Source organism: Pleurodeles waltl, chromosome 10 (genome assembly GCF_031143425.1).
Source record: "Pleurodeles waltl isolate 20211129_DDA chromosome 10, aPleWal1.hap1.20221129, whole genome shotgun sequence".
Taxonomy (NCBI): Eukaryota; Metazoa; Chordata; class Amphibia; order Caudata; family Salamandridae; genus Pleurodeles; species Pleurodeles waltl.
Window position 1 is genome coordinate 81900593 of NC_090449.1, and position 22772 is coordinate 81923364.

Here is a 22772-nt window from a genome sequence, read left to right on the forward strand (position 1 = left end):
CTCCATTCAGAGCCGGCGTCCTCGTGGGAAGGTAGTTTTACACTGGGCTGGCGGGCGGCCTTTTGGCGGTCGCCCGCCAGCCCAGTGTAAAACCCAGAATACCCACAGCGGTCTAATGACCGCGGTGCGGTATTCTGGCGGGGGAACTCTGGCGGGCGGCCTCCGCCGCCCGCCAGAGTTAGAATCACCCCCTTAGTGTCTTATAAATATAGGCCTGCAGCCTCTTGCACCAACATATGTTGTTAAAACTTATGTTGGTGCAACAGGCACCAACACCTTTTTGTAGATGTAAGTGTGAAAAAGATGTCCAGCCTAAGAATGAGATTGCTGCTTTGGCAAACATTTATGCACATTAAGATGTACTAAAGTGTCAAATATGTCAAGGCAACCACAAAACTGATTTAATTGAGTTTGATAATATGGAACCTGAACTGATTGGCAGGCCTCACCTGCCCAAAATTCACATAACAAATTCAAAAGAACTAAGTAAATGTTTGATTGAACTACAGCAATATAGCTGTTAATCCGAACTTGCCAGTGGAAGGCTGTCAGTTGTGGAAGACTTTGTGGGAGATGGATAGCTTCCTTAAGCATCCCCTTGGGGTGTGGTAAAGATGTTTTAGCGTGGTTAGAGAGTTCGACTTTAAATATAATCCTTGCACCCGTGCAGGTTTACTTAATATGTGCTCAACACGGACGAAATATGTGAGCGGGCACTGGGCTGGATAACGAACACTCTGCGAAGAAAGGAATGAGAAGAGGTTCCTGGCTTGCTAATTTGTGCACGTGATCTCAGTAGTGAGCATCACTCTACCCATGCAAACTGATTTGGTAGTCAAGAGTGACTAACAAAGGTGTTTGGAGAAGAGAAAGGACAGGACGGGAAGTACAGTGTGTTAGAATCTACATTTACGATCTCAGTCAACAAGCCTGATGTAGTTAATGGCAACATGAAAGGCATTGAAACATGCTAGAGCTGTGTGCAGTACCAAGCAGGCCTCATCACTGTTAGCGGTTCTGCCTCCTGTTGTTTTAGCACGAGGCAGCAGGACAGCTGTGTGTCATCAGAGCACCGAAGGAAAGGCTGGAGCTGAAAAGACTGCTGAAGATACCAGATTAAATTAAATTAAATTTAGGGTAACTGAACTAAGACGATTTTTTGGTCTTAAGACCAGACTTTAAAATTACCAATAACTAACTGCTTGTGCCCAAATACTACAATGTCAAGCTGATGTCACCAAGGAATGATGTTTGCCTGACAGGATTCTCTCTTTGGTACCTGTAGGAGGCTGGACTGGCTTGTAGTGAGTACCAAGGGGTACTTGCACCTTGCACCAGGCCCAGTTATCCCTTATTAGTGTATAGGGTGTCTAGCAGCTTAGGCTGATAGATAATGGTAGCTTAGCAGAGCAGCTTAGGCTGAACTAGGAGACGAGTGAAGCTCCTACAGTACCACTTAGTGTCATATGCACAATATCATAAGAAAACACAATACACAGTTATACTAAAAATAAAGGTACTTTATTTTTATGACAATATGCCAAAGTATCTTAGAGTGTACCCTCAGTGAGAGGATAGAAAATATACACAAGATATATGTACACAATACCAAAAATATGCAGTATAGTCTTAGAAAACAGTGCAAACAATGTATAGTTACAATAGGATGCAATGGGGACACATAGGGATAGGGGCAACACAAACCATATACTCCAAAAGTGGAATGCGAACCACGAATGGACCCCAAACCTATGTGACCTTGTAGAGGGTCGCTGGGACTATTAGAAAATAGTGAGGGTTAGAAAAATAGCCCACCCCAAGACCCTGAAAAGTGAGTGCAAAGTGCACTAAAGTTCCCCTAAGGACAAAGAAGTTGTGATAGAGGAATAATGCAGGAAAGACACAAACCAACAACGCAACAACAATGGATTTCCAGTCGAGGGTACCTGTGGAACAAGGGGACCAAGTCCAAAAGTCACAAGCAAGTCGGAGATGGGCAGATGCCCAGGAAATGCCAGCTGTGGGTGCAAAGAGCTTCTACTGGACAGAAGAAGCTGAGGTTTCTGCAGGAACGAAAAGGGCTAGAGACTTCCCCTTTGGTGGACGGATCTCTCTCGCCGTGGAGAGTTGTGCAAAAGTGTTTTCCCGCCGAAAGAACGCCAACAAGCCTTGCTAGCTGCAAATCGTGCGGTTAGCGTTTTTGGACGCTGCTGTGGCCCAGGAAGGACCAGGAGGTCGCACATTGGACCAGGAGGTAGAGGGGACGTCGAGCAAGACAAAGAGCCCTCTTAGCAGCAGGTAGCACCCAGAGAAGTGCCAGAAAGAGGCACTACGAGGATGCGTGAAACAGTGCTCACCCGAAGTTACACAAAGGAGTCCCACGTCGCCGGAGACCAACTTAGAAAGTCGTGCAATGCAGGTTAGAGTGCCGTGGACCCAGGCTGGACTGTGCACAAAGGATTTCCGCCGGAAGTGCACGGAGGCCGGAGTAGCTGCAAAAGTCGCGGTTCCCAGGAATGCAGTCTAGCGAGGTGAGGCAAGGACTTACCTCCACCAAACTTGGACTGAAGAGTCACTGGACTGTGGGGGTCACTTGGACAGAGTTGCTGGATTCGAGGGACCTCGCTCGTTGTGCTGAGAGGAGACCCAAGGGACCGGTAATGCAGCTTTTTGGTGCCTGCGGTTGCAGGGGGAAGATTCCGTCGACCCACGGGAGATTTCTTCGGAGCTTCTAGTGCAGAGAGGAGGCAGACTACCCCCACAGCATGCACCACCAGGAAAACAGTCGAGAAGGCGGCAGGATCAGCGTTACAGTGTTGCAGTAGTCGTCTTAGCTACTTTGTTGCAGTTTTGCAGGCTTCCAGCGCGGTCAGCAGTCGATTCCTTGGCAGAAGGTGAAGAGAGAGATGCAGAGGAACTCGGATGAGCTCTTGCATTCGTTATCTAAAGTTTCCCCAGAGACAGAGACCCTAAATAGCCAGAAAAGAGGGTTTGGCTACCTAGGAGAGAGGATAGGCTACTAACACCTGAAGGAGCCTATCAGAAGGAGTCTCTGACGTCACCTGGTGGCACTGGCCACTCAGAGCAGTCCAGTGTGCCAGCAGCACCTCTGTTTCCAAGATGGCAGAGGTCTGGAGCACACTGGAGGAGCTCTGGACACCTCCCAGGGGAGGTGCAGGTCAGGGGAGTGGTCACTCCCCTTTCCTTTGTCCAGTTTTGCGCCAGAGCAGGGCTAAGGGGTCCCCTGAACCGGTGTAGACTGGCTTATGCAGAATTGGGCACATCTGTGCCCAAGAAAGCATTTCCAGAGGCTGGGGGAGGCTACTCCTCCCCTGCCTTCACACCATTTTCCAAAGGGAGAGGGTGTAACACCCTCTCTCAGAGGAAGTCCTTTGTTCTGCCATCCTGGGACAAGCCTGGCTTGACCCCAGGGGGGCAGAAACCTGTCTGAGGGGTTGGCAGCAGCAGCAGCTGCAGTGAAACCCCAGGAAAGGCAGTTTGGCAGTACCAGGGTCTGTGCTACAGACCACTGGGGTCATGGAATTGTGCCAACAATGCCAGGATGGCATAGAGGGGGCAATTCCATGATCTTAGACATGTTACATGGCCATATTCGGAGTTACCATTGTGAAGCTACATATAGGTATTGACCTATATGTAGTGCACGTGTGTAATGGTGTCCCCGCACTCACAAAGTTCAGGGAATTGGCCCTGAACAATGTGGGGGCACCTTGGCTAGTGCCAGGGTGCCCTCACACTAAGTAACTTTGCACCTAACCTTTACCAGGTAAAGGTTAGACATATAGGTGACTTATAAGTTACTTAAGTGCAGTGTAAAATGGCTGTGAAATAACGTGGACGTTATTTCACTCAGGCTGCAGTGGCAGGCCTGTGTAAGAATTGTCAGAGCTCCCTATGGGTGGCAAAAGAAATGCTGCAGCCCATAGGGATCTCCTGGAACCCCAATACCCTGGGTACCTCAGTACCATATACTAGGGAATTATAAGGGTGTTCCAGTAGCCAATGTAAATTGGTAAAATTGGTCACTAGCCTGTTAGTGACAATTTGAAAGAAATGAGAGAGCATAACCACTGAGGTTCTGGATAGCAGAGCCTCAGTGAGACAGTTAGGCATCACTCAGGGAACACACACATATAGGCCACAAACTTATGAGCACTGGGGTCCTGGCTAGCAGGGTCCCAGTGACACATAACAAACATACTGAAAACATAGGGTTTTCACTATGAACACTGGGCCCTGGCTTGCAGGATCCCAGTGAGACAGTAAAAACACCCTGACATACACTCACAAACAGGCCAAAAGTGGGAGTAACAAGGCTAGAAAGAGGCTACTTTCTCACACAACCCCCCCCCCCAAACGAAGGACAATAAGGCTAACCTTGGCCAGTTGAGACTTTATTGTCTAAGTGGTGATAAGTAGAGAGTAGCTCTGCAATAGACTGGTTACTCCCTTTATCGTCCACTATATGGTTACTTCCCTTTGGGGATGTAAACCACCCTGTTTGAAGTTTTTTAGCTAAGCAACAATGTGAAGATGTATTTTCAGAGTTTCTATCAGTAAGTTTTAGTTTAGAGCAGTGGGAATTGTCCACTGAACCTATTTGTAGTGATGGAAATGCCAGACAGGGATGCTGTCTCAGAAAAGCCATAGCTGGGCAAAAACTTTGTCCATATGGCTGGAAGAGAGAACAGGGATGCTGTTTCTCTTGAGTTGGAGCAGGGCAGGGATGCTGTCCTATGAGCTCCTCACTAGGGCAGGGATGCTGTCCTAAGTGTTGTGAGGCAGTGCAGGGTTTCTGCACTAAAGTTTCTCTGGGAGGGTTGGGGGGATGCTCCATGTTAACTAAAATGGTGCTCTTTTTGTCACCAATGTTAGTTATCCCACAGAGAGGTACTTCTACCTCAGGGAGTCCAGCTTTGCCAGCTGATGATTCCCTTGGAACAGGTGCCACCCCAGGAGAGGTTTCTCCCACCACAGGAATGGTATCCTGAATGGTAGGGTGGTTAGGGGATACTGTGATACCCTTTTTACCTGTTGATGGAGAGGGATCCTGAGTTTTCAGGCCTTCTCTCCTTTGCTTTTTCATTTCAGTAGAAATGAGAGGGAACAATTCCTCAGGGATGCCCAGCATGGCTGCATGGGCATAAAACTCTACATCAGCCCAACCTGAGGCCTCTAGGTCATTACCTAAGAGACAGTCTACAGGTAAGCTAGGTGATACCACCACCTGCTTAGGGCCAGTAACTCCACCCCAACTAAACTGAATTATAGCTAAGGGAAGAAACTTAGTGGAGTTATGGACATCAATAATCTTATACTGTTGTCCAATGATGTGTTGATCAGGGTGCACTAGGTTTTCAGTCACCAAAGTGATACTGGCACCTGTGTCCCTGTAGGCCAAGGCCTCAACACCATTTATTGAAACTGTCTGCCTGTACTTATCCATTGTAAGGGGACAAGCAGCCAGTGTGGCAAGGCCAATGCCACTAGGTGTGACAGAAACTGTCTTGGGATTGACTACCCCAGTTTCTACTATGGACCCATAAGTGAACCCAACTACACCCTTAACTTGACTGTTGCCAGCAGTCCCACCACTAGTACCACTACTGCTAGGGGCACTAGAGCTTGATGTATTCGTGGTGGTAGGCTCAGGGGGTTTACCTGGACAGGACTTATCCCCTGGCCTATGGCCTCTGTTTTTACACACAAAGCACCAAGGCTTTTTGAATTGTGTAGGTTGAGAAGAAGAGGAAGAATTTGTTTTATCCCCACCCCCTGAAGAGTGTTTAAGATTTGAAGTGGAATCTTTGGTTTTACCCTTATCCCCATGCTTATCTTGAGATTTTTCACCATCTTTCTTCTTATTGTTCTCTTTGTCACCCCCTGTATGAACTTTTCTGTTCACCCTTGTTCTGACCCATTTGTCTGCCTTCTTTCCCAATTCTTGGGGAGAGGTCAGATCAGAGTCCACCAAATACTGGTGCAACAAATCAGACACACAATTATTAAGAATATGCTCTCTCAGGATCAAGTTATACAGGCTGTCATAATCAGTAACCTTACTGCCATGTAACCACCCCTCCAAGGCCTTCACTGAATGGTCAAAGAAATCAACCCAGTCTTGTGAAGACTCCTTTTTGGTCTCTCTGAACTTTATCCTGTATTGTTCAGTGGTTAAGCCATAACCATCCAGGAGTGCATTCTTAAGTACTGTAAAATTATTGGCATCACTTTCTTTCACAGTAAGGAGCCTATCCCTACCTTTTCCACTAAATGATAGCCATAGGATAGCAGCCCACTGCCTTTGAGGGACATCCTGTACAACACAGGCCCTCTCAAGTGCAGCAAACCACTTGTTAATGTCATCCCCCTCCTTATAAGGGGGAACTATCTTGTGCAGATTCCTGGAATCATGCTCTTTTACAGGATGACTATGGGGAATACTGCTGCTGCCACCATGGGTTTCTAAACCCAACTTCTGTCTTTCATTCTCTAATTCTAAAGACTGTCTATCCAAATCCAGCTGTTGCTTTTTAAGCTTCAGTCTGGTTTGTTCCACCCTCAACTTATTGAGTTCCCTTTCTAACAATCTGTCATCAGGGTTGGTGGGAGGGACATTCCTAGACACAGAGGTATGATGGGAATGAACAGAAGGAGACCTGTCCCTTACAGAGGGCACCCTAGCAGCTTGGCTAACAGAAACATCACTTCTACTGTGGTGAGAATAAATGCTCTTGCTATGATGTGAGACAACACTATTTGTATGGTGTGGCTCTTCATCATTACCAACTATGCTAGACTGTCTAGTAATGGGCAGGCTAAGAAGTTTCTTTCCTGAATCTTTTCCTGGGGGAGTCCCTGGATCAGATTGGGAACCATTAGCTACCTTTTCAACAGATGGGGCACTTTTAGCCTTATCTTGTTCTCTAAGCATGTTAAGTAACAATTCCAAGGAAGGAATCTTCCCTACACTCAAACCTCTCTCTATGCAGAGACTCCTTGCTCCTTTCCAGCTAAGGTGATCATATGCAATCTTAGACAGGTCAACATTTTGGCCTGTGCCAGAAATTTTTAGAGAGAGTTAAGTGATAGAAATAAAAAGAGAAAAAAGTTTTCAGAACTTTTTAGAAAGACAGAAAAAAAACTTTTTAAACTTTTAAGAACTTTTTGTAAGTTTAGAAGTACTTTTCAGCACTTTAGAAAAGAGTGAAAAGAGGAAATGCAAAACTTTTTAGCAATGTGTACACACACTGAACTTGTTTTGTAGATTTTTCTCTTATAAAAAGTACAATGACAAGAGTGGTAAGTAGTCTCAAAGCACTTATCCCACCGCTGCACAACCAATGTAGGAGGCTGGACTGGCTTGTAGTGAGTACCAAGGGGTACTTGCACCTTGCACCAGGCCCAGTTATCCCTTATTAGTGTATAGGGTGTCTAGCAGCTTAGGCTGATAGATAATGGTAGCTTAGCAGAGCAGCTTAGGCTGAACTAGGAGACGAGTGAAGCTCCTACAGTACCACTTAGTGTCATATGCACAATATCATAAGAAAACACAATACACAGTTATACTAAAAATAAAGGTACTTTATTTTTATGACAATATGCCAAAGTATCTTAGAGTGTACCGTCAGTGAGAGGATAGAAAATATACACAAGATATATGTACACAATACCAAAAATATGCAGTATAGTCTTAGAAAACAGTGCAAACAATGTATAGTTACAATAGGATGCAATGGGGACACATAGGGATAGGGGCAACACAAACCATATACTCCAAAAGTGGAATGCGAACCACGAATGGACCCCAAACCTATGTGACCTTGTAGAGGGTCGCTGGGACTATTAGAAAATAGTGAGGGTTAGAAAAATAGCCCACCCCAAGACCCTGAAAAGTGAGTGCAAAGTGCACTAAAGTTCCCCTAAGGACAAAGAAGTCGTGATAGAGGAATAATGCAGGAAAGACACAAACCAACAACGCAACAACAATGGATTTCCAGTCGAGGGTACCTGTGGAACAAGGGGACCAAGTCCAAAAGTCACAAGCAAGTCGGAGATGGGCAGATGCCCAGGAAATGCCAGCTGTGGGTGAAAAGAAGCTTCTACTGGACAGAAGAAGCTGAGGTTTCTGCAAGAACGAAAAGGGCTAGAGACTTCCCCTTTGGTGGACGGATCCCTCTTGCCGTGGAGAGTCGTGCAGAAGTGTTTTCCCGCCAAAAGAACGCCAACAAGCCTTGCTAGCTGCAAATCATGCGGTTAGCGTTTTTGGACGCTGCTGTGGCCCTGGAAGGACCAGGAGGTCGCAAATTGGACCAGGAGGTAGAGGGGACATCGAGCAAGACAAAGAGCCCTCTTAGCAGCAGGTAGCACCCGGAGAAGTGCCAGAAACTGGCACTACAAGGATGCGTGAAACAGTGCTCACCCGAAGTTACACAAAGGAGTCCCACGTCGCCGGAGACCAACTTAGAAAGTCGTGCAATGCAGGTTAGAGTGCCGTGGACCCAGGCTGGACTGTGCACAAAGGATTTCCGCCGGAAGTGCACGGAGGCCGGAGTAGCTGCAAAAGTCGCGGTTCCCAGGAATGCAGTCTAGCGAGGTGAGGCAAGGACTTACCTCCACCAAACTTGGACTGAAGAGTCACTGGACTGTGGGGGTCACTTGGACAGAGTTGCTGGATTCGAGGGACCTCGCTCGTTGTGCTGAGAGGAGACCCAAGGGACCGGTAATCCAGCTTTTTGGTGCCTGCGGTTGCAGGGGGAAGATTCCGTCGACCCACGGGAGATTTCTTCGGAGCTTCTAGTGCAGAGAGGAGGCAGACTACCCCCACAGCATGCACCACCAGGAAAACAGTCGAGAAGGCGGCAGGATCAGCGTTACAGTGTTGCAGTAGTCGTCTTAGCTACTTTGTTGCAGTTTTGCAGGCTTCCAGCGCGGTCAGCAGTCGATTCCTTGGCAGAAGGTGAAGAGAGAGATGCAGAGGAACTCGGATGAGCTCTTGCATTCGTTATCTAAAGTTTCCCCAGAGACAGAGACCCTAAATAGCCAGAAAAGAGGGTTTGGCTACCTAGGAGAGAGGATAGGCTACTAACACCTGAAGGAGCCTATCAGAAGGAGTCTCTGACGTCACCTGGTGGCACTGGCCACTCAGAGCAGTCCAGTGTGCCAGCAGCACCTCTGTTTCCAAGATGGCAGAGGTCTGGAGCACACTGGAGGAGCTCTGGACACCTCCCAGGGGAGGTGCAGGTCAGGGGAGTGGTCACTCCCCTTTCCTTTGTCCAGTTTTGCGCCAGAGCAGGGCTAAGGGGTCCCCTGAACCGGTGTAGACTGGCTTATGCAGAATTGGGCACATCTGTGCCCAAGAAAGCATTTCCAGAGGCTGGGGGAGGCTACTCCTCCCCTGCCTTCACACCATTTTCCAAAGGGAGAGGGTGTAACACCCTCTCTCAGAGGAAGTCCTTTGTTCTGCCATCCTGGGACAAGCCTGGCTTGACCCCAGGGGGGCAGAAACCTGTCTGAGGGGTTGGCAGCAGCAGCAGCTGCAGTGAAACCCCAGGAAAGGCAGTTTGGCAGTACCAGGGTCTGTGCTACAGACCACTGGGGTCATGGAATTGTGCCAACAATGCCAGGATGGAATAGAGGGGGCAATTCCATGATCTTAGACATGTTACATGGCCATATTCGGAGTTACCATTGTGAAGCTACATATAGGTATTGACCTATATGTAGTGCACGCGTGTAATGGTGTCCCCGCACTCACAAAGTTCAGGGAATTGGCCCTGAACAATGTGGGGGCACCTTGGCTAGTGCCAGGGTGCCCTCACACTAAGTAACTTTGCACCTAACCTTTACCAGGTAAAGGTTAGACATATAGGCGACTTATAAGTTACTTAAGTGCAGTGTAAAATGGCTGTGAAATAACGTGGACGTTATTTCACTCAGGCTGCAGTGGCAGGCCTGTGTAAGAATTGTCAGAGCTCCCTATGGGTGGCAAAAGAAATGCTGCAGCCCATAGGGATCTCCTGGAACCCCAATACCCTGGGTACCTCAGTACCATATACTAGGGAATTATAAGGGTGTTCCAGTAGCCAATGTAAATTGGTAAAATTGGTCACTAGCCTGTTAGTGACAATTTGAAAGAAATGAGAGAGCATAACCACTGAGGTTCTGGATAGCAGAGCCTCAGTGAGACAGTTAGGCATCACACAGGGAACACACACATATAGGCCACAAACTTATGAGCACTGGGGTCCTGGCTAGCAGGGTCCCAGTGACACATAACAAACATACTGAAAACATAGGGTTTTCACTATGAACACTGGGCCCTGGCTGGCAGGATCCCAGTGAGACAGTAAAAACACCCTGACATACACTCACAAACAGGCCAAAAGTGGGGGTAACAAGGCTAGAAAGAGGCTACTTTCTCACAGTACCCCTGATTGGTGCGGTGTGGTTGTGGAGCTGGCATTTATCATCCAATCTGAGCCTTACAGTAATGGTGAGGCGGTAAACTGTGCCCAAAATTACTATTTCTATGTGGTATTACCCCTCCATCCCTATGCAGTTACACATTTTAATTTGGAATGGGGAATGATATGCACCATACCTGACTCCGCAGAAAAATGCACCACTTGTAATAACATGCTGCAATTACAAAGAAGAACCGTCACCTGTTCCAAGAAACTTGAATCACAAAATGTCATGGGCCAAGATAGACCAGGGCTGCTGACAGCTGTCCCCGTGCCTTGTTGGCTGTTGTAAACAAGGAGTAGGGATTGCTGTTAGCTGTCCCGGGTCTCCTTCAGCATATTTTTCGTGGATGAAGGATGCCAGGACCAGCTGACCTACTTTCCTTTCACAATTAAAAACAGTGCTCTGGGCAGCTGTCGAGTGCCCTCCTAGGACCAAAAAATAGTACAGGCCAACGAGGGCCAGGGATGACAGCTGCATGGCAAAATAGCAACCACGAAAATATTGTGGATCAAAAATATCACTGCCAAAATATCAACAACAAAAATATAAACTATACAAACATATAATGCCACGTTCAAAAATAACACTCCCAAAACTTTGTAGTCCAGAATATTGAGCTGATATAAGTAAGTATATGTATTCATTTGTGACTAACAATATTGTAATATATAAAAAGTTACATTTAAGAATATAATAGATTAAAAATATATGCTATAAAAAAGCATATAGCCATCCATAAAATACTTTACAAATCATATTAAAAACATATACCTTTAATATATTTTCATCAATATTTAAATACAAATATGATTAAAGTATGAATTATAAGGTATTGATAATACAAATAATAAATCTTCAACAATAAAAATAATATTATTCGTTTATAATAACTAATAAAGCACAATATAAGCATTTAGGGGCCCCTGTTCAATATTGCAAACAAGGCTCTGTAAAAGTTGTCAGCAATCACAAAGGGCCCAGAGGAAGGCCAAGAATCCGATGACACAAGAGGTCTAAAATACTTGGGAGATTCAACGAGGAGGATTGTGGCCTCATTTCATACCAAGTGTGAAGAAGGCGCAATGAAAGTTCCATTAGAGAGCTGCTAGTTTGCACACTCGTACAATGGTGATAGGGCTCAAAATGCTTCCCGCCACCTCCACTCTCAAAGGTAATGGACTCCACTTTTGGGGTGGGACGAAGCAAAATCACCTCACATCAAATAAGGTGACATAACAACCACTGCAGAACAATAATATTGCACCACGCACAATAGAGGAAAATACACAGCAAATGTGAACTTGATAAATTAAAATTGCACGTATCCTATTTACAATTCCTATGGGGTCAGCATAGTGCAGAAAGACCAGATGATGAAGTTACATTTTAAACACCCCTGGCACCACCAGAGACCTCATAGCGTATTGGTCAGTATGACTCTTGGCTGTTCTCCAGGGAACCTGAGGTAGAGCTAGGAATTTAGGATCACCAAGAGGTCAATCTCCCCTCTAGCCACACCCCTGAAAAGCCTCCCAGAAAGAGACAACCACCTGGGAAACCGAGAGCCCTCAAGAACCACAGTGTCGTTATTTGGCTTACAATGGGCCACGGGGAGGAGAAGTCAATGGCACATCCGCCCACCCCACCAAGAATTTTATTTTTCCATCAATTGCCCCAGTCTTGCTTGGAGGGCCTAAGTTCATCATATGTGTGACGAAGGTGCAAGTAAAGGTTATCAATAGAGACCTGCTTAGAATCAGAAAACGAGAAGGTGGTTATACAAAAATTAGATATTGTGTCAAGTTGTCATATAAATAATTTGAATTCAAGTTAGTATGATTTTTTCAATCTCTTTCCAAACAAGCGCCTCAAATACGGAATCCAATGCAGATCACAGTCAGAATGTATATTTCAAATATGGTGTAATTGATTCAGTGGCCAGTGACATTATCCTAAACTCTATACAGATGTGGCTTTGCAGACTTTCTGGATAGTTCGATGTACTCTACATGAAAGGAAAAATCTAAGTCTGTCTGTGAACACCTATGAACTATACGTTCATGAACTGAGAAATGTAATTGAAATCACATTACGCAATGGAGTTATTGTTGAAGTAGCAAGTTTTCCACTTCAGCGTGGTACCATAATATTGTGACCTAATTATCATTTTACAAAAATATTGCCTCCTAAATATCATATGCAAGCGAGTAATTTCCTCAATATCGTCTACAAAACTATCACTCCATTTTAGTTCAGAAAATGTACATCCAACGTAGCAATATTTTTGTAAACAACATTTAGATCAGGATATGCCATAGGATATTTTTGTTATTGATGTTCTGTTATGCAACCTACCCCATTCACTGGCAAACTATTGTGCGCTAGGCTCTGGCTTAATTATATGCTGATGGTGGCACAAGTATAGAATCATTTATTTTAAGAGGTCTGTAGACCTCCATCAGCATAATCAAATAATATATATTTTGCACATAAAATTACTTTGACAGGACGTTTGGCTAACAAAGGCCCCCCGCAGCCCCTACAGTTGGGGGGGGTCCCTCATCACAGCACCTGGCCTGTGTGAGTCCGGGGGAGGGCCCACTCAACCATCTTTGCAGAGGGGCCCCCCTCCAGTTTATTTAGGCCACTGCTTACCACCTGACACATTTCACCAGTATTTAAAAAGAATACATAAGGCACAAGAACACAGCCCTGCTTCAGTCCTTTGTTAGTACAAATCCTTTTGGAGAGCTGTGTACTGAGGCATAACTTTACTCACACCGAGGGCTCACTACATAAAGATGTCTTTGAGAGCAATGGAGCAGTGCCCCAGTTAGTCAGTTTTTCTAAAGTGTGTTACTGCCTACTTTCCTATCGATGAGCATTTCAGTATCTAAATCTGTGTTTCTTATATTCTGGACAGTTTCACAAACACAAGTCAAAATGGAACGAATTTATTCTCAATGGACTGTGGGCAAGAGAGCTCCAGAGAACGGATATTACTAACAACTCTGCCCTGGGGAGACTCTTCCAAACAACACTCCAGCCTTTCCTCACTGCCATCAACACAACCAGCTTGAAATGCCTTCTGTTTAACAATGTGACCTGTCCGGGATTTCGCGAAGTGTGAGTATTGCAGGGAAATCAAAGAGGCTGCTAATTAAGGCCCTGATTTCTGTTGGACTGGAAAAGGACGGGATAATTATCAAATCATAGACATTTGCTTTGATCCTCTAAACAACTTACTCCAGAATCAAAGTCATCATAGTAAACACATGCTTTATTATGGCCATGTGTGGGTGTGTGCTTGTATGTTTTTTGTTGAATGTGTCACATATCAGAGGGGAGGGGAAGAAATATGATTGATTTCCTCCCTTCCCCAAGCACCTACAAGAATCGGGTGTAAGACTGTTCTGATCGCATAAAGTAAATTAAAAAATATTTAAATGCAAAATTCAGTGTGGCAAATTCATGTCAAACTCAAAATCATGTAAAACCGGTACATGCACTGAATAACAACGTTGTTGCCATAATCAGTTCAGAGTATGGCACAGCTAAAAGAAGACTGCTAGTAGCCATACAAACTGGTTATAACACAAGGTCCTCCCCAATCTAGGATAAGGATGTTTTGGGGGAAGGACAATTCTGCTGTATACAGTTACTAAAGAATGTTTATTTGTAATATGAACCAGTGTGTGGCATAAACAATTAAAATAATCTAGAAAGTGGAAGAATTATAGACTGTCCAAAATTTGATGGATACTACTTATGAAAGCATAAATGTAATTTAAAATGGTAATTGAGAAAGTCATTCCATGAGATAAACTATTTGCTACCAGATCTATAAATGAATGAAGACCACGTTGTTAATCGGTGAAGGTTGAGTGATGAAACTAATGAGTGTTGAAAATTCTTATGGAAATGTTAGGTGATTCTGAATTATATGAAAAGCATACTAGAAAAGTGAACAGGCCATGTAAAGAGGAAACTATAGAAGAAATGTCATACAATGTAATCACACAACAAAAAGTAATTTTAGTGAAATTTGGGCAATGAAATGATATGGACAAATATAGTGTTATATTCTGAGTGGTTTTAAATTTGTTGATTTTGATCACACGAAAACAACTGGCCTCAGAGATGCAAAGGCTTAAAATCACTTTAATTCTCTCCAGTTGCTATTACCATTTAAAAGCTTATGCTGACCATGTTTGCATTTAGCATTGGATGTTGTATATAAGTGTGGATTCATATGGGAGGTGCAAACAAACATATAAAATTGCCATTCAAGTATTTACTCTGTTAGTTTCCCTGTTTTCTGTGCAGAAGATGACTTTATGTATAATCCAAAAGAAATATGTTAGTCTCACGTGTATGTTTGTTTTTGTTGTTTATACCAACTCTGGATAGTGTGAAAGGATTAGACATGAAGCACAATCAGATGGACCATCAAAGACAGTCTGATATTTGCACCAGTATACTCTCCTTCTTAAGGCTGAAGAAGAATGCAACAGGTGAGAAGGGTTTTCCCCGTCTGCTCCCAAGATCAGCCCTGGGTTGCGGGGGTGCAGTGGGTGGGTGGATGAGGGGTCTGAAGATTTTTTGTTTTACGGCCATTTGTAGATCAGACAAGAGAGAGATTATTAAACCAATTTTAGGATCTGGTGAGACGATATGGGCGTCAAGTAGTATGATTTCGCCTGGCCAAATATATTCATAAATAGTATTATTACAGTATAAACCGTAATAAAGTCCAATTGGATCCTCTAAAATGCTAAGAGGACAGCTCAGTAAAATAAGTACTTTACCTTGCCAATTTCCTTTATACATTATCTACTTCAAGTCTCTCCTCCTCTCCACAGCACCCTACCCTCAAGTTCTCCTTTCCACACTTCCCATCTTCCTCCTTTTGAACTCTCTCTACATTGTTGTCTGTCCTGCTTCTCTTTTCTTTTCAAAGGTTTTATAATACGTACTTCTGTTTGTTAAATTCCTCAGTGCAGTTTGTTCCCTTCTCCAGTATGATGGATTTCCATGACTGCCTTTGACTGTTGCATCTTTACTTAGTTATTGATGTAAATTGCACCTAGTCGCTGCATCCTTGGTACTTGTTGTGCATTATAAATTATACATGAATACATGATTTCCAACTAGTCCCAAAAAAAATATTATTGCTTTATCAGTTCTACTCTCACTTCAGCAGTGCAACACTGGACTCAGTATGCCAAGTTTGAGATTCTACTATATTAAAATGACCTAAAACTGTTGGCAGTCATGAATGGTAGATTTTATTAATACATTTCTTTATATGCAGGTGTTATTTTAAAGTGCTGGTACTCTCCAATTAAAAGAATTACGTTTTTCTTGAGATGTGCCGGTACTCTCCCTCTCAAAATAAAAAAGTGCCGGTACTCAGTACCGGACAGTACCGGACCATTTAAAGCACTGCCGATAGCCACACATCGAATTGTGACACACTATTTAGCTCCTTATATAGACCATGAGTATTTTTAATACCTTTATAGTAGCCATAAAAGAAAAGTTATGATGCTGCACAAAAGTGTTTTTGTGACCTTTTGCATCTATGTTTGCCTTACTAGGATTCTCTTTTCATGGGCAAACTGACTTCACCTCCTGTCATTGTAACAGTTCTATTAGGAGGCTCTCCAATATCCTGCTACACCTGTAAAAGTCTGCTTGCGTTGTTTTCTATTGAAAGACATCTGGATCATGAAATCAGCCTTTTTCCATTTGTGTTTAGGTTCTGCTTGCCTTAAGGGAGGCAGTGGCAGTCTTTGGCTAAATGAAAGCTTTGGGCATTTCTCAAGTTGTTTCCAGATCCAAGATTTAATGGCGCTCAACAAGAACTTGACTGTGGTGAGTAAATAAATGAACATTATTGTGCCTGAGAACTAGAGGATGCCATGCTGTTCCACACAGGAGATGTAGTTGTGTTTTTATATAAGGTGTGGAGGAAGAGGGTATGAGACAGAGAACAACGGTTACTGTTCGCTGTTCATCTTGGACTTAGATTGGCAGTTAGTTGCTCAGCCTTGGAGGTGTCATGGCTTCAGTCTTCTTGAATGAATTTTATTGAATCTTATAGGAGGTCCATAGAAAGAGTTTGTACCACCAAAGAAACTAAGACCCTCATGCACAAAGATTCAATTCAAGGAATAGTAAATTGCGGCAAATAAATGGAATGTACAAAATGGATTTGTTAGAAGTGGTGGCAATTTGCATAGCACATTCTAATGAATTCACTGGTATTTGAAGAACCGGCCTATGTTTTAATAGGTTGGTTCTCAAATTACCAATTCATAGTGGGTCACACTACAACCTACATCATTCATTTGCATGAAGTAGGTCATACATTGTCACCTGGTAAGATTGGCTGCATTCAAAAACATGGTGGCCTGCTTGGGTCAGCAGACCACAATGTCTGTGATTGCTTTTAAATAAGGTAGTCTTTTTTTAAATGCAGCCCATTTAATTTTCCTTAAAACTGAATGGTTCGAAAAAGAAAACTGACACAAACCTTTTGATAAGCAGGCAGCGATTTCATGGACCACTGCCTGCTCGTAAAAAATATTTTCGGGACAATTCACAAAGGGGAAGGAGTCCCCTGGTACCCCCTTCCTATTTGCAAATGGCTTACCATCGAGGAGGTGGTAGAAAACAAATGTTTTGCGACTGTATTTCGGTTAAAAAACATTAATACATCCCTAAAGGAATCAGTATTTGGAAGGGACGCCTTCATCATGCCCCTTCCAAAGTCAGATTCTGTACCTATTCCCAAATCCAATTAGCAATTCGGTAAGATTTGATAGCATGTTACTGAATCGCTAATTGGGTTTGGGGAATTTAAAAATGCCATTTTGCTGTCAGAAAGACTCTGATTTTACGAACTGGAGCTTCACAGACCATTAAATAGCATGATATATGAGGGCCCTAGTCATCAAAGAAATGCAAAGGCTGGATTCACAGCTATAACTATTAACAGCATGTGACATTTTCTAATTATCTACATTGTCTTTCCAGGATGACATCTTGGTTACCCTCTCAGTACAACAGCTAGTAGGCTTCACCATTGATTCGGGGGCCTTGAATGACACAACACTCATGGGCAGCATCTGCGACCAGCTTCAGAGCCCAATGGACATGGAGGAATACCGGGCTAGTCTGCAGGCTGCCTTGATGAAGGTGAGCTATTAATGATTACTGATTACTTAGCAAGCATTCTAGAAGTCACTGACAAAGGAGATTTAAAGATAAAGGAGCCTTGTCTCTAGAAATAGTGGCTTCTTGCTCACTAAAAATAGTGCTAATCTCTCTTTTCTAACAAATCTTCCTGTTGTCTGCACGGATAGCTCTAACAATACTAAGACTAAGTTGGTTCATATATCACAAAATGTGAAGGTTCTTCATTGAAAGGTATGGGCACCAACTCAAAATGCCATTAAGAATTCTCAGATTCATGATGCACGTTGCTCTCGACTCACTTTTTGATAAAATAATAAACATTTTTTTAAAGATTTTCGTAAAGTGAAAAAATGTACTTACTCTTTTTGTTGTTAGTACAAATGTAACAGAATTGAAAGTAGACAAACTTTTACTAAATTCAGCTTTCACCGAATTACATGTTCCATAAGTTGTCTAGTGTGAACTAGAGTAGGGTTAATATTACTTACTGCAGCTTTTGGTAATCAAGTTCCAAAAGAGGAAGGCTGACAGAAGTGGGTATTCATTCATTTGGTTTACAAAAAAGGCACAACCCCCAACCACTGTGGATAGCAAAATCCAAAGAGCTATGGCCAGGTCAGGCCTTCGTGCACCAAAAACAAATGAGGAATTTAGAATATTTTTACATGAATATTCCTGATAACATTTACACAGAATAATTGGTAATGTATGTTAAATAATCATATGTCTTTAAAGTGCAAAAGCAGAAAATGCCACAATCATCCACATACTCCAAGATATATATATATGTTTTTGGAATACAATAATTCCTGGATCACAACAAAATATTCAATCAGCTAATTAAAAAATGTCAAATTGTGAGTCATCTCCAAGCTCCATTTCATACAGCTGTTTGTTTTCATGTGTGTAACCCTTCTGAGACTTGAATTTAAAATAGAGAGCTTTTATTTTTTGAATGTTGACTAATTAGACGCCCTTACTACAATCCACCTGAAGTCACATAATTCAAAGTATTGTCCAAGGTAGATCATTGCATTATATTTACCCAGGAGCTAAACACTCATTTTACTCTTCATTACATTTTATTCTGTTGTCAATTTTTGCAGCGCAACCGCACACTCAGCCCGGAGGTTGAGACCTTGTTGAATAACAGAAGCACCCAACTTCTTTCGACTCAGTTTCCTTTCTATGGTCCCTCAAACTGGACTGATCTGTTCCGGGGCCCATGGAATATGGCGATCAATAATGTCAGCGCATCGCATCTCTCCTTGATTCCCAAAAATATCACATGTGAATCATATCAAGCAATGTGAGTTCCTTTTCATTTTTTAAAGCATGTTCTCTTTGGTTGTAAGCTCTAGTAAATGTATTAAAAAACTGTGAGAGATGTTCTGGAGGATATTCACTTCTGTGGGTTTACACCAATTTCTCGAATATATTTCTGACTTTTTTGGAATTCACAAATGTCTTCCAGGAATACCCCTGTGGAACTATGGCTGTCCTTTATTTAAGTGTTCCTTGAACTGCTGTTTGACTTTCATTCTTACTTGTCCAATTATTCTGATGTAAATTCACTTATGTCACTCATGGTCAGAGTATCTGCCTGCTAAACTGACAGTCTGCTCACTCTGTTACAGTCTAGAAGACTACCATATTTTTGCCAATGGTTCATCCACTGGCTCCACCAGCTGAAACCTCACATTGATGGCCCAATGGACATATGGCCATTTGTGTAAATACATCAGACCAGCTGTCGTATTTAAGGTGGATGGTCTCATGGAACATTTCCCTTTTCTCGAATGGCTGGGGGAGCCTGGTGGTCTTTCACAGGAAAAATGACCCTCAAATCCTTGGAGAATATGCCAGGGTGGAAGAGACCTCTAAATAAGGTGTCAGTAGTCAGCAAGGATGGCAAAGGTTATGACCTCCCGCACCTTGCAGGATAGTAGGCTCTCACCAAACTCTAAATGATGTCCATAGTCTTGTTTCTGCCTATAAGCCAGTGCTAAGGGAACTGATTAATTTTGATCAATTGCATTACACACCTAGATACCAAACGTTGTCATCAGTCAGAATGGCATCAGTGGTAAACTGGAAGATCTGATGATGATCTGAATTGCAGAATTAAAAGAATTTAATATAGAGCGCCCATTCTTTTTAAGGGTATTTACTTACTTGTTATGTATTAGAATGTATTAGTTGAACCCTTTTATCTCATGTTTCAGTACCCTTGATGGGTCCTACCCACCATACAAGAAAAAACATTTTACAGATTTATATGACAAGTACCCCCCTTTCCTAGGCCAGAGGACCCCAAAGAGGGACTCCTCTAGCGACGCGTGGAAAAGTATTTCTTAATGTACGAATCATGATTTAATATTGGAGATTTATATTATGCCAACATGTTGCCTTCCTGTCACAATACACTACTTTGTAATAAATTGTATCCTCTCCTCATAATTGAATAAAATTCAAAAGCAATATTAAGTTAAATTAAATTGTATCCTCTCCTCATAATTGAATAAAATTCAAAAGCAATATTAAGTTAAATTAAATGAAGGTAAATTCAAATAAACATTTTGCTACATTTTGACCTTCCTTGGTGTGAGGTAGAGTTCTGCACTTGACCTGCAGAGACTAGGCAGGGTGGAATCCCAAAGAGAGCAGAGCAGGCAGGGTGGAATCCCAGAGAGCAGAGCAGGCAGGGTGGAATCCCAGAGAGCAGAGCAGGCAGGGTGGAGTCCCAAAGAGAGCAGAGCAGGCAGGGTGGAATCCCAAAGAGAGCAGAGCAGGCAGTGCAATAGGCACATGTGAGGTTAAAGCACTAAAAGTACTCAGAACTATCCAATATATCATAACTAATAACTTTGCAACTAATAGGCTAAGAAGACAAAGGCAAAGGTTGAACAAATAATGGATAAAATAATGTCAATAATTTTCTGAGCTAGCAATAGGCAGGGGGAGGGTCTGGGATGTTGTGAAGAAGAGAGCAAATAGTAACCAAGTAATTCAATAGGCAAAAGTCAAAAGGCAAATCGGTAGAGGAGGGCAAATACTGCAGTTGGTAAAGAGCAGCAGCTCAACAAGTCTCACCATGAAATTGAAACACTTGCCTCGTTCGCCCACTTATTCTGGCAAAACACATTTTACATATATAGATTCATTGTTTGACAAATATTGTGCATATTTTAAGTGCTATAAATGGCAATTCAATAATTTCAGACTCCATTGCATGGTTTGCGTTACCTCCCAATGCAACAAATTCCCTAGGGAAGAATTTGGAATATCTGGTATTTGCGTAGTATAGACATCACAATCCTTGCATCCTTACCATTTTTTTATTATAATATTCTTAGCAACAAATCTCATCAGTGGTCAGATCACCTGTATGGTTCATTACATCTTATAATACCAACAACTACCGAACTGACTCATAGAGTCCTCCAGAAGGGCAGACCTTGAGCAGTACTACTTATATCACCTGTATAACGCATTACATATTATTATACCTACAACTACTGAACTGCCTCAAACAGTCCTCCAGGAGGGCCGTCCTTTAGCAACACTACTTATATCACCAGTATAACTCATTACATATTATTGAATCTACAAATACAGAACTGCCTCATAGAGTCCTCCAGAAGGGCAGACCTTGAACAGCACTACTTATATCACCTGTATAACGCATTACATATTATTATACCTACAACTACCGAACTGCCTCATAGAGTCCTCCAGGAAGGCGGTCCTTGAGAAGAACTACTTATATCACCAGTATAACTCATGACATATTATTGAATCAACAACTACCGAACAGCCTCATAGCATCCTCCAGAAGAGCAGTCCTCGAGAAGCACTACTTAGATCGCCTGTATAATACATTGCATATTATTATACCATACATTACATATTCTACCAACTACTACCGAACTGCCTCATAGAGTCCTCCAGGACAGCAGTCTTCGAGAAGCACTACTTATATCACCTGTGTAATACATTATTATTATACCAGCGACTACCAAACTGCCTCATAGAGTCCTCCAGAAGGGCAGTCCTCAAACAGCACTACTTATATCACCAGTATAACACATTACATATTATCATACCAACAACTAAATAACTGCCTCATAGTGTCCTCCAGGAGGGCCATCCTCAAGAAGCACTACTTCTATCACCAGTATAACACATTACATATTATAATACCAGCAACTACAGAACTGCTTCATGGAGTCCACTAGGAAGGCGGTCCTCGAAAAGCACTGCTTATGTCACCAGTATAACACATGACATATTATTATACCAACAACGAAGGAACTGCCTCATAGAGTCCTCCAGGAGAGAGATCCTCGTGAATCACTACTTCCATCACCTGTATACCGCATTACATATCATTTGACTAACTACGGAAATGCCTTATAGAGTCCTCCAGGAGGGCGGTCCTCGAGAAGTACTACTTCTATCACCTATATAACGCATTACATATTATTATACTAACAACTACAGAAACGCCTGATCGAGTCCTCCAGGAGGGCGGTCCGCGAGCATCACTGCTGCCCTGTAGGCAGAAAAACATCATGCTCTTCAAACTTTCGCACTACTTCATAAAATAAGGGTCTATTCCCTGCTTTATCTATGAATATAAATCAAATGTTTTAAATGTGAAACAAGTGACATTTACACTGTAGGTGTTGTGATGGTGGCACCTTCTTAGTCTGTACAAAACTATGTGTGGTTAGGCAGCACTCTTTATTTTTCCACCTACCTTGATAAAGCTGGACAGGTTACTGGTCAGAGCGAAACATGTGCCAGCTGGATGTTGACATTAATGAAAAGAATATAAAGAAAACAACATTATTACTTCAATCAACCTATACCACATATGGTGTATTAGACTGCTCCAATTGTTCGTTTTGCAGTAAAACGACTGGGTAGCAGGGTCAACCTAGAAGAGCATTATTTAGAACCAAACGAATATTAAATTTAAGTAAACATAACTCCGGGGTAATGCTAATCCCAGTGAGTACTCTAAGAACCCTCACTTGCAACTAAGATGATAGACCTCAATGAAGAGACTGGAA

At 42.9% G+C, this 22772-nt stretch overlaps 1 protein-coding gene across 2 annotated transcripts in view; it reads left to right on the forward strand.

The window, feature by feature from the left end:
- The window catches only part of LOC138261134 (otoancorin-like), a 208860-nt gene that overhangs the window by 113990 nt on the left and 72098 nt on the right, over nt 1-22772 (forward strand). For both annotated transcript variants that reach the window (XM_069209811.1, XM_069209810.1), the window contains exons 8-12: nt 13415-13617; nt 14902-15005; nt 16253-16368; nt 17533-17694; nt 18801-19003. In XM_069209811.1, coding sequence (XP_069065912.1) covers nt 13415-13617; nt 14902-15005; nt 16253-16368; nt 17533-17694; nt 18801-19003 — 788 coding nt within the window. The remainder of the gene's footprint in view (nt 1-13414; nt 13618-14901; nt 15006-16252; nt 16369-17532; nt 17695-18800; nt 19004-22772) is intronic.